This window comes from Hyla sarda, chromosome 3 (assembly GCF_029499605.1).
Source record: "Hyla sarda isolate aHylSar1 chromosome 3, aHylSar1.hap1, whole genome shotgun sequence".
Classification (NCBI taxonomy): domain Eukaryota; kingdom Metazoa; phylum Chordata; class Amphibia; order Anura; family Hylidae; genus Hyla; species Hyla sarda.
The window spans coordinates 102649631-102666132 of record NC_079191.1 but is presented as its reverse complement, the minus strand read 5'-3'; the positions used below and the strand labels follow the sequence as shown (position 1 = coordinate 102666132).

Below are 16502 nucleotides of genomic sequence, written 5' to 3'. Positions count from 1 at the left end.
TTCAATCTAACAGAAATAATATTAAAGGGGTACTCCGGTGAAAACCTTTTTTCTTTTAAATCAACTGGTGGCAGAAAGTTAAACATATTTGTAAATTACTTCTATTAAAAAATCTTAATCCTTCCTGTACTTATTAGCTGCTGAATACTACAGAGGAAATTCTTTTCTTTTTGGAATGCTCTCTGATGACATCACGAGCACAGTTCTCTCTACTGACGTTATTATAATAATAATAATGCTTTATTTATTGTTGTCCTTAGTGGGATTTGAACCCAAGTCCCCAACACTGCAAGGCAGCAGTGCTAACCACTGAGCCACCATGCTGCCCTTAGCATACATCTGCTATGCATGGTTGCTAAAATGGACAGAGATGTCAGGAGAAAGCACTGTGCTCGTGATGTCATCAGTGTTCCAAAAAGAAAGAAATTTCCTCTGTAGCATTCAGCAGCTAATAAGTACTGGAAGATTAAGATTTTTTAATAGAAGTAATTTACAAAATATGTTTAACTTTCTGCCACCAGTTGATTTAAAAGAAAAAAGGTTTTCACCGGAGTACCCCTTTAAACAAACACACACAATAAGTCAAAGTTAGCTAGCTGAGTCTTTACCAGGATATGGCAAAGGTGCCAAATTGAAAATACAAGAGAAAGGTCTGAAAGCCAAGCTGAAAAGTCAGGAATACCAGAAGATAGGAATACAAGATATAAAGACTAGCTACTGGAGATAACCTCTTTCGCAGGTGAGGTCTGATACCACACTGAAGGTTTAAATAGGCAGCTACACAGATGAAAAGCCAACAAGGTCAGCTGACAACCAGAAAGCTAGGCGTAGCCCAGCAACCAAAATAAACAAACTCTCTCATTGATGTTTAACCCTTCGGGTTCTTACAAGAATAATCAGTTTTCCAGGGTCAGAACTAAAAGGAAATGGATAAACCAAGAGAGCAGACAAAAGGTTAACCACAAAACAGTCTAAAGTCAGAATCCAGAGTATCCACTAAATGCCAATGAAGCGGTAACAGCAATTGGTATGAGCCAGAAAGTATTAAAGCCTCACAGTCATTGACACCCTGTCAGTACCTATCTTGATTTATTTGATTGGACACAGAGCCAGAACCTTGATTAGCTCTACGTCCCTGAGAGATGAATGGCGAACCTGCCTGTGGCCATGGCAACCCATTGTGATCCATCGTCAAAGAGAGCGCAGATAGGTAACTTTCTTACCATGAGGCTTAAAGGTGAATTCCGGCCAAATACATCTTATCCCCTATCCAAAGGCCGCCGCTGGGACCACCAGCGATCTTCATGCAACACCCGCATTCTATGCTGGACTGCGTCTCCAAACCTTTTTGTTTCCGTGACTGGAGACGTGACGTCACACCACATCCCCTTGTGACGTCACGCCACGCCCCCTCCTTCCATGTCTATGTAATGTTTATCCTCGGTTGCTAGTTAAGAGTGTTTGGAGTTGTTCTACGGCACTTGACACCATGGATACACCCAGACCTTTTACCAAAGTGTAACTCAGGGCCAAAGACTTTCTGTCACCCCCACATACATGGATACAAAACATCACGAGGGGGCCTGGCGTAACATCACGTCTCCAGTCCTGGAAACAAAGTGGTGTCCGAGACTGGAGACGCAGCCCTGCATAGAATTAGTCTGCTGCATGGAGATCGCGGGGGGTCCCAGCGGTGGGCCCCCCCCGCGATCAGACATATTATCTCCCATCCTTTGGATAGGGGATAAGATGTATTTGGCTGGATAACCCCTTTAAGTGCAAAATAACAGAATACCTGATGTACCAATAAACTAATAAGAAAATAAACAATTTTCCTTTCATCAACTATCATGACAAAGTCCAGGTCTAGGGTTAGTGGTGCTTTTAGAAAATGTACTTTTATTGTGGTAAAGGCAGTCAGTTATTAAAATGTATACCCTTGCAGTGTCCCGATAGCCATGTCCCAGCTACTAAAGTATAGAGTCGATGTATGACTTGGGAATCTCTATACAAATATCGGTAACTGGGTATGGTGAGATGTATAAGGATTAACATTTGCACTCTTTACTGCCACTATTGATGGATTACTGTTGTAAAGGATGAGTGGAATATTGATCACATACCTTACCCATATGGTATCTCATAGAGACAGACCTGTGCTAGGCACTGTGAGAGGAGTCTTTCCCAGGTTTAACCCTTTTTTTTATGGGTTAGGAAGAATCTCTGTAATCCTTAGTCCAACCCTCTCTTCCTTAAGAGCTGGAACAAATTAGTCAGTGCTTTATGACTTAATGTCATGAACACATAATGAATTTCTTTAACATGCAGGGTATCATGCTGCAAAACCATGAGTAACCTACCACACAGCTAACTAGTCTGAGTGAGTAAAGTCTTCTAGTATTTGCACCACAGTGAGCCAACCTGCATAGGCCCTCTGGAACTGAGTTTAATCTAATTTAACTGTGTCTTTACATAACCACTAGCAAGAAAAGTGCAGCCTTAGAGACTTTTAGTCAATAACTGCTTCCAAAATCTCTTAATGGGAAGTGTGACCAAATTCCAATCATTCTGCATGGTGATTTTTAGTAATTTTTAAGAGTGTCTGGAGTATTTCTACGGCACTTGACACCATGGGTAAACCCCCAGACACTTCACCAAAGTGTAACCCAGAGCCAAAGACCTTCTATCTTTTGTAAGACCACCACACACAAAAGTGGTGTGGGTTCACAAGGGGGTTCTTTAGGTTAACCAGACTATCCCATCATACTTGTGTTGTGGTTTGTGGCTTTGGGGGTAGAATTAGATTTGGCTCCAAAGATTATACAACCAGTTAAATATCTGCAGACCATGCATCTGAGGTCATCAATGGCTGAGACACAAGATGGCTGCCACTGTGTGGTCATGTGAATACTATATATATTCACAAAGACCAGGTACATTAGACACTTAACTAAGCAGTAATACTGGAGACCAACTGCATTCATAAACACCCCACTGACCAACCTAGTTATTAGGAATTTTGGAAGAGTTATATCCTAATATCCAATGCACAAATTAACACTACTCATCCAAATACTGGCAGAAATAAAGATGTTTAATAAACAATTAAACTAAACACACTCTAAGAGAGAAAAGAGAAACAGATAATACTACTAGCTAGAAACTTAAATCTGCAGTGTAAGGAAACACCTATTCAACAATTATAGCAGAAACACTATCTGTTGGCTATTTGGATGGATTTTCCTTTAAAGGTACAACTATCATAAATGGAACACACAAAATAACTGAAAATACTTAGCTTCAGGGAACCTTTACGGCAAGTATGAGAAACAAAGACAGGCATGGAAGTAGTTACAGTCCTCTGTCTCAGGATCAGGCCCAAACAGCAAGTTGAAAGGGAGTTTGTGTCCCACTAGGAAGTTGAATGGATGGTGTTATGGTTGCTGGCCCGGAAGAGAAAAAAACCTCATCCTCCTTGCAATGCCTTTAATTATGTTTTCTTCGCCCCTTTTTCAACCCACCTGTGGGTTGGCAATGTTATAAAAGACCACCTATAGGTCCCTGTGAACATGCCTAAGAGACCCCTCCAGGTAAGAGACTCCATCTTGCCTTTGTCTAAACTAACTCCATTTGGCTTTCTGGTACAGGATCACAAAATAGACTGCCATAACAACATGCAATACTGTTTGCTTCATCCAGAAAACTACTTCTCAAGGACACCACAGACTGTGTTATGCCTGGTGCAGGGGACTTTGTATGATATTTAGGTTCTCTCCATGTACCACTCTCTTAGATCACACACTAGACATTATTTAGTTCAAGAGTTTTGCCCCATGGGTTGAGATGAAGATGGCATTGTTGGAAAACTTGTTTTTCCTTGGAAAAATGCAGTAATCATCCCAATTTTTTTTTTCATGTTTCTATATCTAAAATAATATTTTGTCAAACTGTTTCAAGCAACCTAATGCAACATTCTGCCCACTCATTCTGTAACAATATCAATACAGAATTGTTGATTGGCTCCCTGGCAATAGGGACAAGAGGAGTCATTGTTAACGTGTGTTGTGTTCGCTGGTGCATACTATGAATGGGGACAGCCTGAAAAAGGACTGGCATAGAATGCTGGGATTTTCATAGCAACTAGTTATGGGTCATTCATGTAAGTGGATCATGACTTCAACAGGAAAATGTAAAGACCTTTTATCTCAGCTTGTTGTCTTTCCTATAGGTCTGAATTATATCATCATGGGTCAAGTCGATGAAGAGGGACGAGCAAGGATTTTACCAAGCAACTTTGTCATGAGTTTTAAAACAAAGAACCAGAAAATGCTGAACACATTGAAAAACAAGAGATGTTAGGAGTTTTTCTTTCTTGACGTTTGTGACTGTGCTTCTCCTGACTAAAGGATAATATGAATTTTGGAATTCTGTAATTCAGTCAGACTTTCACTGCTAGACAGGGCTGACCATCATTAACCATTGTAATTCCTTGCACCTCCAGTCAGGGTAGCTCTAATATAAGCTTCTCCCATCGAGATTCCATTGACTTATGAATTGAACTGTTCTAGGTTCCGACTACTTTTAAATCTGTTTTATTTATACATTTTTGAAAAGTATGAGAATTATATTTTTTAGGAGTTAAAAGTATGGTGATGTAACATATGAAAAAACTTTAAGTGCAATATTTATATTTTTTGGTCTTTTTTTATTTTTCAGAGCATTTTTTTTCAGTGTAATAAAAAATTTTAATTGCAATTTTTTTGTGTTTTATCTATGCTTAATAAAGTCTATCCACTAATTATGTCATAGTTCAATTATCTTATTACACAGGTGTTTCAAAAGTTGGTATATTATGCCAATATGCACCAATATCAACCACATTGATATTATGCACACTGCATCCTGATGTATCAAAGTGACCATTTCCAAGCCTAGAAAGAGGAGTATGTGTTTAAAGAAGCAGCACTGTGTTAAATTGGTTCAAATCCACTAGGACTCCAATCTAGCAAGCCAAAATAGCAACAAATTAGAAAAAGGCACTTCTCTAAGAGGGTAGGAATTAATAACTAATATCTCTCCTCCATTTGTGCAATGTTTCAGTCCGACCTATTATGGTCTATAAAAGCCTTTCCTAAGTCCAGTTAGATGTATACCCTGAATGACCACTGTATTAGAGACCTTGCCATTTAATTATTGGAGCTTGTCTGTATTGAAAAAAGACATACAAACCTAGAGTGATGCCTAGAAGCCGGTGATCAAGTTTCCTGTAGATCTAGGAGCCCACATTAAAATGGGCAAATCATGTGACCTGAGCAACTTTTTAAATCAGACATTTTTTATTAAACAGTTTTGCATAAAACAAATAACACACAAATACATGATCTGAGCAACTTTTAATGCAAAATGGTCATTGGTGCTGGACCAGGATATCAAAACCACCAACCTTGTATGGTTTTCTGGGAAATAGTGTTGAGAGTATACCAATTTTGAGAAAAAAAACATTCAGTGACACGGGATGTTAACAACTCATTGACAAAAGGTGTCAGAGGATGATGTCATTGTTCTGATAAACAGGGAGTGCAAAGTCTATAATTGGCAGGAAAATACAATGCGACAAACAGGGCCATATTTGCCACTAGGCACTTGAGGTCCTGTGCCTATGGCAGCAGTGTGGAGGGAGACAGCACTTGAGTAAAAATAATGATAAAAACTTTTGATGTAGCTGCTGCCACCATGGTGTGGCCTGGAGAGAAGAAAATTCCACCTGATCCAAATTTCTAGAAAATTTACCTTACCACTTTCTATGTATAGGCTTTAGATCTACAGTGAATCTTCAACAAAATTTGCATGCAACACATGTTGCTTCTGCTACATATTTGTATGAGATCTGCATGAAAAAATTATGGCACATGTGGACTCGACCTAATAGGGTGTATTCAGTCTGAAAACCTAGGGTAGCACAAGCTGTAAATACTGCTCTGGTGACAAACGACAATGTGTTTAAATGCACTTCTCATCGCTCCATAGTACAGCTGGGCTATAACAGCAGACGACCTATTCAAGAGCAGAAAGTTATGGGGGTACTCAGCCCCTAGACATCTTATCCCCTATCTAAAGGATAGGGGATGAGATATCTGATCGCGGGGGTCCCGCTACATGGAATCCATGCGATTTCAGCTGCGGCACCCCAGACATCCGGTGCAGGGAGCGAATTTCGCTCCGTGCCAGATGACTGGCGATGCGAAGCAGAGGCTTGCGATTTCACGGTCACGCAATGTCAAGGCCATGCCCCCTCAATGTAAGTCTATGGGAAGGGGTGTGGTGGCCGTCACACCCCCTCCCATAGACTTGCATTGAGAGGGCATGGACATGACGTCACAAGCCTCCGGTGCTGCACCTGACGCTCTTAACAAACACTGGGTGCTGCAGGGAGATCGCTGGGGTCCCCAGCAGCGGGACCCCACGATCAGGGATCTTATCCCTACCCTTTGGATAGGGGATAAGATGGCTAGGGGCGGAGTACCCCTTTAAGACATCAGTGTGCGAAAGAGCAAAAATTAGATCAGTGTGCAGAGGGAAAACATTGTCAGGTACGAAGAATCCACACAAATTAATTTAGGCTTGGAAATTGGAGTACGCAAGATGGATCAATATCGTATATAAAACTACATAAAAACAATAAAAATCTAACCATAACTAAGGTGCTATTGCCTGACTCACATAGACTTTACAGATGAAACAAGTCAACACTGTTTAGTTGCCACATTTAGAACGTACCCAGATATGTAAAATCTTTGACAAGTTGTGCCATTCTCTTGGCAGTCTACAGTGTAAGGATATTTTGATCAGATTGTAATGGAGCGATGACATATCATTTGATTTGCTTTCTTCTAATGACTAATTCAATGTGACAGAAGTCTCCAGTATAATTAGTTGTGTGAGTAATTTGCTTTGGAGGGGAGAAAAAGATGGTTATGTAACCCAATGACTAACAAGTAGCACTGGTGCAGGGTGGGAGGCTGATGGATAAACCTGTCTGTCTATCCCCCCTGAACAGCTGTAATTTATATTTCACTCTATTTTAGACCTGGAAAAAAAAATGATCAATTTGGCATAATGTTATTTATTCTCTAGTGATATAAATCTAAGTATATTATATTATTCAATTAATATTCACTTTACTATATACTGAAGTATCTTTTGTCCCATCCATCAGCTGTATAATTGTAATCAATGGAACAACAAAAAGAAAACTTGACATTCATATAAATCCATTATATTTGCCATTACTTTTGCTTGTGTTAAAATTGCAGATAGTTGACAGAAATAGAAATGTCTATTGTCACGGTGGACAACAAGAAGCTGAAACCTATTGAAAATAATGAGACTGGTGTTGACATTTGGATTTGTCTGAAACTGAATCCCACAGTGCCCTCACTGTTAATAGTACGAATAGTCTCATAGTAATCTATGTAGTACCTTGTACCCCTTATCTCCGTATGTTACATCTACTTCTTACAAATAGAACTTTCATAAATACCATGGATGTTTATGTTGAAATTTGACTACCTAGCAGGGGCATAGGTAGACCTATCTGATGGCCAAACACATGACATCTATATTATGTGTATGGACAGCTTTAAAGGGGTGCTCTTCCCCTAAACATCTTACCCCCTATCCAAAGGATAGGGCATAAGATGTCTGATCGTGGGGGGTCCTGCTACTGGGGACCACTGCAATCTCCCTGTTACACCCGGCGTTCGTTTAGAGCGTCGGGTGCAGCGCCAGAGGCTCGTGATGTCACGACCACGCCCCTCAATGCAAATCTATGGGAGGTCGTCACGCCCCCTCTCATGGACTTGCATTGAGGGGGTGTTGCCATGACATCATGAGGAGCTGTGACCATGACATCACAAGCCTCAGCCCCGCATCGCCAGTCATCCGTTATGAAGCAAAGTTTCCTCTGTGCACTGGATGTCTGGGGTGCCGCAGCTGAAATCGCAGAGGTTCCCAGCAGTGGGACCCCCGCGATCAGATATCTTATCCCCTATCCTTTGGACAGGCGAGAGTAGATGTTTAGGGGTGGAGTACCTCTTTAATGTAAATGGGCTCTGTTTTCAGTAGTACCTGTTGGCAACAACAACTAGCCTACAATGCTACTTCTGCTGTAAAAAAAAAATGCCACAAAAAAAACAACCATCCCATTATTGTGAGTCTGTATTTGTAGAAAAAAACAGGATCACTCGGCACAGACCGCTTCTAAAGTCCCCTTGGACTCATGGGTATTATGCCGGTGACAATAAATCATTAGTATGTTATCCATGATTCCAATGTGAGTTGAGAAGTGGTCTGTGCCATTTTTCTGGTTGATAGGCTATGTAAGAATTCCTTCCCTTCTACACAATTCTACCCAGATATAGTAGTCATCTTTCTGCCATAGGAGCTGCTGGTATCTTCTATTGATCATTCCCAGCCAATGAAAGTGCATATTTCAGTAAAATGCAATGACAATAAAAGATAACACTCTTCAGGTACATGTTAAAGCAGTGAAATAAAGAGAAACATTTTTATGAACATATTCACATAAAATTAGAACCCCTCTTTAAATTGCATGGAGTAAACTGCCTGTAACACATTAAGGCCCTGATTTACTATCATAAACCCGACCTGTTTTGTTAGATTGTGCGCCAGAATTTGGCTTATGTGTCTGCACCAAAATTTTCGCCAAAAATTCAACAACTCTCACCAACTCTCCATTTTACTGAGAAAACCAGAAAAAGGGGTGTGGTTGCCGGTAAAGGGGTGTGGCCATCAAAAAGGAAGCGTGTTGCTGACATTCTCGAAAAATCCCAACATATTTACTAAGGTTTCCACAGAAAATGTGGTGGATTTGAGCTGAGGAAAACCCCACAGATCAGAGCAGGTGTAAAAAAGCAAAACTTAAAGGGTACCTCTCATCAAAAAAACTTTTGATATATTATAGATTGATGTATGCAGAATAACTTTACAATTGCATGTTATTAAAAAATATGCTTCTTTCTATTTAATTTTCCACTTCGAAGAAATGACCACTAGGGGTCTCCCTACCAGTCCTGGCAGCAAGCATTTCAGACTCATGCTGGACTCCTAAACACTACGAGCTGCCAGTCTGCTTTGTTCACAAAGGAGAACACTCAGAGCTGCCAGCCTGCTTTGTCCACAGCCTGTTTGGCTGTGAACAAAGCAGGCTGGCAGCTCTGAGTGTTTAGGACTCCAGCATGAGTCAGAAATGCTTGCTGACAGGACTGATCGGGAAAAATACAATAGAAAGAAGCATACTTTTTCATTAACATGCTATTGGAAAGTTATTCAACATTCATTAATCTAAAATATATCAAAAGTTTATTTGATGAGAGGTACCCTTTAAGAAAAAGTTTAAAATGTAGGGAAACATTAGTAAATACTGTGGAAAAATAACTCTCGGGAAAAAAACCCACAAAGAAAACTACACAACACTAGTAAATCAGGGCCAGTGTGTGAATGATTTCAGTTATTTATCGCACATTGTGGTTAGGAATGGCGGCAGTAAGATTCCAGTTAATCCTCCTGTGTATGATAATTCCCTCAACTCTAAAGAGCAGTGGTCTCCAAACTGAGGACCTTCAGCTGTTACAAAACTGGGAGTTGTGGAAAGTTGTAGTCTTGCAACATCTGAAGGTCGACCGTTTGGAGACCACAGCTATAGAGTGTTCACAAGTCATCCCATTACCCTTAAATGTAAGAAATAATGCACATCATACAGGATAGCAGTGAGGTGCGTTCAGTGAGGTTTGTGAGTGTGACTAGAGAGCCCTCCAGGCTGTTATGTGAATACCAGAAACCTTTTTCTATTCCTCAGTCCTCAATAGTTTACACATTCCAGAAATAGTGCTAAACCATTGGGACAGCAGTCAGCTATGATAGCCATCTCAGCCAGCAAGAAATCACAATCTCACATTTCACAAAAGATGTGGTCAGAAGCCTCACATGTAGAAGTCTGCTGCTTAGGATTCAGTGCAGATTGTGTAGATTTCACCCATTTTGTGGATTTATACCCAGTGATATGGATAAAAGCAGTTTCAAGGCTTCCCATAATGTACAATAGTATAATGGATCGTAAGGTATGCAATACATATAATAGCGTGTGTGTATATATATATATATATATATATATATACATATATATATATATATATATATATATGTATAGTAAATTTGAGTAGCCGTATTAGTCCAGTGATGCAGATTAGAGATGGGCTAATCAAAGCTGAAGAACCCGAATTTGTTACAAATTTCATGTTCATGCGAATATCTCCGCGATTCTATAACGCAAATCGCTTCATTAAACTCCATTTCCTGCGGTCAAGGCTCCAGGGCATCTAAAATGGCAGATCCACATGTAAGTACATGGGGCAAGGAAATCTGGGAATGCAAGGCAGGAAGGGAAGTAGGTGGGATGACCCTAAATCACATGCAGGATGCAGCCTATCCGCAGCCAGTCACCCCTGTGATGTCACAACCCTATATAATCGGCAGCCATTTTGCGGCTCGTCATATCATTCATTACACTGCATGGAGATAGGACGGATATCACTGTGTGTGTGTGTGTGTTACACAGTGTTCTGATGGACAGAGAGTAGTGTAGGACAGCCAAAAGTAATCAATGGCTGGTGTTTTACTCCAAAACATTTATTAAGTGTACAGTAGCGCATTTTTCTGCCCTCATAAGTGCATACCACATACCTACATCTAAGTAGTGTACTATTTTGTACCTGTTAATCTGTCAAGGGCCTACATACTGTGAAAGTCCAGACAAAAGTAATCACTGGCTGGTGTTTTACTCCAATACGTTTATTAAGCGTACAGTAGCGCATTTTTCTGCCCTCATAAGTGCATACCACATACCTACATCTAAGTAGTGTACTATTTTTAACCTGTTAATCTGTCAAGGGCCTACATACTGTGAAAGTCCAGGCAAAAGTACTCACCGGCTGGTGGTGTACTCAAATGCTTTTTTAAGTGTACTGTAGCGCATTTTTCTGCCCTCATAAGTGCATACCACATACCTACATCTAAGTACTGTACTATTTTGTACTTGTTAATCTGTCAAGGGCCTAGATACTGTGAAAGGGCAGCCAATAGTACACACCTGCTGCTGTTCTAGACAAATACTGTTTTAGGCGTAGTGAAGCGTATTGTACTCCCCTCATATACGAAATAAGTATGTCAGTCAGAGTAGTGCCAGGACGTGCACAGAGGAGTGGCAGAGGCCTAAATTCATCAGGCGCAGGCAGAGGTTTCAGCAGAGTAGGGGCGTGTGGCAGTCGGATTCATGGCGAGAGGTCTGAGCTCCCGGTGTCAGCTAGCAGTCGTGTCTCGACCAGCAACCCAGTAGCCGTGATTGATCAGTTCACTCGGTCATCCACTTCATCCCAAGTGACATTTGACACCCCCAGTCAACAGTCGGTGGGTTCCTCAGACACAATCCTCAGTTGGCATGGCCCTCATGCTGCTGCTGCCACCTCCAGGCTCTGTCATTGTGCTGCTCTATGGTCTCCTCATGCTAATGCTACCACCTCCAGGCTCTGTCATTGTGCCACCATATGCTCTCCTCATGCTGATGCTACCTCCTCTAGGCTCTGTCATTGTGCCGCCATAAGGTCTCCTCATGCTAGTGCTGCCACCTCCAGGCTTTCTCATTGTGCTGCTCGTTGGTCTCCTCATGCTGATGCTACCACCTCCACGCTCTGCCTTTGTGCCACCATATGGTCTCGTCATTCTGATGCTACCACATCCAGGCACTGTCATTGTGCCGCCATATGGTCTCCTCATGCTGATGCTGCCATCTCACGTTTCTCTAATTGTGCTGCTCTATGGTCTCCTCATGCTGATGCTACCACCTCCAGGCTCAATCATTGTGCTGCCATGGATACTGCAAAACATAATTAAGGTGCTGGTCCCCAGTTTCAGAAATTCCTCTGCCTTAGACCACAAGTAAGTAATGAGGATATGCATTATGTAAAACTTAACTTTTGTTAGGATAAAATATATGGACCCCAATTTTTTTTTAAATCCAACAAAAGGAAAGGTGTGCAAAAAACACCATGTGCCACCAAAACCACCAAGTATTAATGTGATGCAAAGACCTCTAAAAGGTGGAATGAAACAATGTATGGTCCATTGTAACAGGTGTGGGTAAAAACTTCCCCTTTAAGGCCTTACTCTCGCACTATTAATTCCCTTCTTGGCAAGTGTTACTCGTCCTAAAATGGGCAGCCCCACACAGGAACCTGTCCCTATTTCTAACTAAAAACCATGGGAAATGGCAGTGTTTTTAGGTGGAAATAGGGAGAGGTTCCTGTGTGGGACCACTTTTTTAGGACAAATAACACTTGCCAATAAGGGAATTAATAGTGCGAGAGTAGAGCCTCACTGGGGAAGTTTTTACCCCCACCGGTTACAATGGACCATACGTTGTTCCCTTCCACCTTTTAGAGGTCTTTGCATCGCATAAATACTTGGTGGTATTGGAGGCACATGGTGTTTTTTTTTTCTTTCCTTTTGTTAGATTAAAAAAAAAATAATTGGGTCCATAAATGTTATCTTAAGAAAAGTTAGGTTTTACGCAATGCATATCCTCAATACTTACTTGTGCACACCAATACTTTGACAAAAAAGAGTTTTCTTCTGCCTACCTGCCTCAGCTACTATTCCGATTCTTCCACTCGCCTGATTCCACACATCTGATGCCAAGTTCTTCTTCTTTCTCCCACCTTCGTCAACTTCGGGTATTGGTGTTGCCAGCCACTGCACCACTCTGTCACCGGGTCACTTTCAGGACTCCTCATGATGCTGCTGCCACCTCCAGGCTGTCTCATTCAGCTATAATTTGGTCTTTATGCTTCGGTCACCTCCAGGCTGTGCCATTCAGCCACTATATGGTCTCCTCATGCTTCAGCCACCCCCAGGCTGTGCCATTCAGCCACTATATGGTCTCCTCATGCTTCACCACCTCCAGGCTGTGCCATTCAGCCACTATATGGTCTCCTCATGCTGCCACAAACTCCAGGCTGTCATTCAGCCACTATATGGTCTCCTCATACTGATGCCACCTCCAGGCTCTGTCATTGTGCCGCCATGTGACATGTTACTCCTTGTTATATTTGGCCCTTTGTAACCACACGCTAGGGCCTGGGACATTAAAGCTTGGGAGTGTAATCTTACATTTCAATTTCAAAATCTTAAATTTCAATTTCAAAATCAAAAGTTTCAATTTCGACAAATGTATGTAATCTTTTCAAGACTGAGGCCCTATGGTCGTCGATGTCATATAGTAACTGTGGAATTACCACAAGAATCCAATGAAATGGGTTGGAGCGATCTCAATTAACCATTACTGATTAAATTAAACATTTGCAGTTCCACAAAAGAGTAAACCAGTGGAAGGGGGCTGGGGCGATGAGAGGCGTGGGCTGGAACAGGTGATAGCTCGCCCCACGGCGAACTGCCAGCTCGATGCTCACCAGAATGGGTATTCAAAATTTTTCAATAATTTCAAATTAAGTTAAATAAAAATGAAATAAAAAAAAATCTATTTACTCTCTTAAATTTTTTTTCCATATGGTCTCCCTGATGCCCCATTCAAACGCTCTGCCGCGGTGATTCTAATAGCGATGCCTGTAATCTGCATGTCATACTGAATAACAGTATTATTTCACTAACACAGCACACTCCCTGTGTGTGTTATAACAAAGCAAGCTGTTCTACACCCCTATTGAGGCTCTCTATAGGCCAGAAATAGCCGTATTAATACAGATTCGCCGCAAATAAATTAATACCTCATCTCTACTTCTGTCCAAATGATGAAAATATCATTGATGTAACGGTAGTATCTGTAGGGTTTGTGAAGTTGTTTGTCTAGAAATCATTGTTCAAGGTCAGCCATTAATAGGTTGGCGTATTGTGGTGCCATCCTGGTCCCCATTGCAGTGCCCATCATTTGTAGATATATGTCACTGTTGACGCTGAAGTAGTTGTGTGTTAGGATGAATTTTATGAGTTTAGTGATGACTCCAGGGCTGTATTTCTGGTTGTGGGTTTGGGATGAGAAGAACAGGGAGCAGCCATCAATTCCATCTCTGTGTGGGATGTTGCTGTACAGGGATTCTACATCCATTGCTACTAATATGGAGTTGGCAGGCAAGTTGGTAATCTGATTGAGTTTGTTAAAAAAAAAAAAAGTCAGTGGTGTCCTGTATGAAGCTGCTGGTATTTTTGACAAAGGGCTTTAATATGTTTTCTACTGGATAAAATCGATTAAGGACCACAGGGGTATGGTACCAGTGGAACAAGATCTTGTATTGCGCTTCTTTATGAGCAATACAAGATGAGGCTTTCGCCGTGTGTGTCCAGACTGTCCTCCAGGTAGCAGGAGAGATTGGGGTTCCCAAATATGACTCCCATTTTGCCATATATGCATGGTTTATAGTGTTAGAGTCAGCAGGTGTGTTGAGGATGGAATAGATTTCTGATATCAGTCCTCGTGTCGAGGATCCTCTTTTACATAAAATCTCAAATGGGGTAGGACGAGAGAAAGGGCTATTCACTGAAGAGGATAATAACTTGTTTAGTGTAACGTGGTAAAACATGCTTGATTCATTGGGTAGGTTATGTTGCTTTTGTAGGGCAGAGAAAGGGACAATTTTCCTTTGAACAGGTTCTATTAAGTCTGCGAGATGAAAGATGTGTGCTATCACCCAAGGTGTGATGATTTCTGGGTTAGTACTGTCGGGGACACAGGGGTTAAACAATAGAGGAGTAAGAGAGGATGGAGAAGACTTCAAAGTGTAGATGTCAGTGAGTTTCCTCCAAAGAGTTATGGTGGATCTCATTGGGCCCAGTAAGTTTTTGGGTAGTTTTTTATCCAGATGTGTCCTCCAGTTGTTGGAGATGCCAATCCAGTTTGGGTACCTTACCTCATATCTTCTGGGACAGCCCCTCACTTAGACACTTCTGGTTAGAGGTTCAAACTATGGTAAGATCAGTGATTAATAAAGATATCCCATTCCATCCTTTAACATACCTCCTCAACCTCCCTCCCAAAGACATGCAAAGACCTGAGATTAGACTATTTCATAATATTTTAACTGCAGCTAAGAGCTTGATTGCCCAACGATGGCGCACTACAGATGTACCCACTATGCTACATCTGAAGAATAAAATTTCGTCAATCAGAAAAATGGAATACCTTTCAGCTCTGACAGACAATCTCTTACCCAAGTTCTATAAAATCTGGATGGTCTGGGATAGGTTTATAGAAACGGAAGCAACATCATGAGACGGTGGGGTTGGGTCTCGGATCTGCGCGGGTCCGTTCTTTTCACTTTTTCTTTTCCTCTACTTTTTCTTATTATTTATGTCCCCCTTTCAACAGTCTCCTCATCTGTTTCATGGCTCCTCCTATTTACCACATTTTTTGTCCATATATCTAGGACGTTATTGTCCAATATCCCAGATAATGGTGTAGTCTTATTGTAAGACTTGCTCTATGTTCTCAATTGTCGCTGAAGATAAGTGACTCTCATTATTATTTACCTTCTTTAATCGAAATGTTTTATGCATACCTTATTGTGTTTGTTTTTCCATTGCCATGTTGGGTGCAAAACACTTCTGTTCCAAACTGGTGGGCCTGCATGGATATCTGGGATGTTATTTCTATTGTTATATGTCGACTGAATATATAATATTTGAAGTTGAAACATCATATGGACTGTTGATCACCGTCTTATGTCCTCTTCATATACTCCTTTCCCCTCTTTTTTTTTTTACTTTGATTTACCTAAAGATGTGCCTGTTCTTTATTTTTATTTATTTACTTATTTTATTTTTATTTTCTGTATATGTATTTGTTCTTCTTTGTTTTGGAATTTTTTGAAAAATAAACAGTTATTTAAAAAAAATATATATATTTTCTACTAAGCCAGAGATCTGTTCCGTTAATGTGTCCGTACCTGTTAATATTGGTCTGCCTGTAGAATGTCCCTGTTATGGGATTTGTGGGTATGAGTGTGTGGTGTCCCGGTACAGGACATGGTCCTGTACCATCTCTAGGTCCCCTCCGGAATAGTCCCTGCAGTCTATAGGGCTCTCCTGCAGGGCTCACCCCTTGCTCACCTTCTGTTAATGCATTGTAAATGTGTTGTGTACATAGTGTTCATTATACATAAAGTTGTACGCTGCAGAAAGTACCTGAAAGGGTTAAGGAAGAACCCTGAGAAGCGTGCCAAAATGTCCCGCGCTGGTCTGCATCCCGCCCCTGGGCGTGGACATCATGTGGCTGTTCCTATGCCGAAGTGGAACTGTTATCTTCTGCTTGTGTTTGCTGGGGGGACAGAAAGTCAGAGATGCATCGATGACGTCCTTCCGGCCGGCGGCCATTTTGTTGAAGTCTCATATAAAAGAAGGCACGCAGCCGGACCTCTACA

The 16502-nt window shown here is 41.2% G+C and overlaps 1 protein-coding gene across 1 annotated transcript in view; it reads left to right on the top strand.

Moving 5' to 3' along the window:
- The window catches only part of PCOLCE2 (procollagen C-endopeptidase enhancer 2), a 75111-nt gene extending 70316 nt beyond the window's left edge, over positions 1-4795 (top strand). The window contains exon 9 of the mRNA XM_056564807.1: positions 4229-4795. Within this exon, the coding sequence (XP_056420782.1) occupies positions 4229-4359 (131 nt within the window). The 3' untranslated portion in view covers positions 4360-4795. The remainder of the gene's footprint in view (positions 1-4228) is intronic.
- The last annotated feature ends 11707 nt before the right edge of the window (positions 4796-16502 follow it).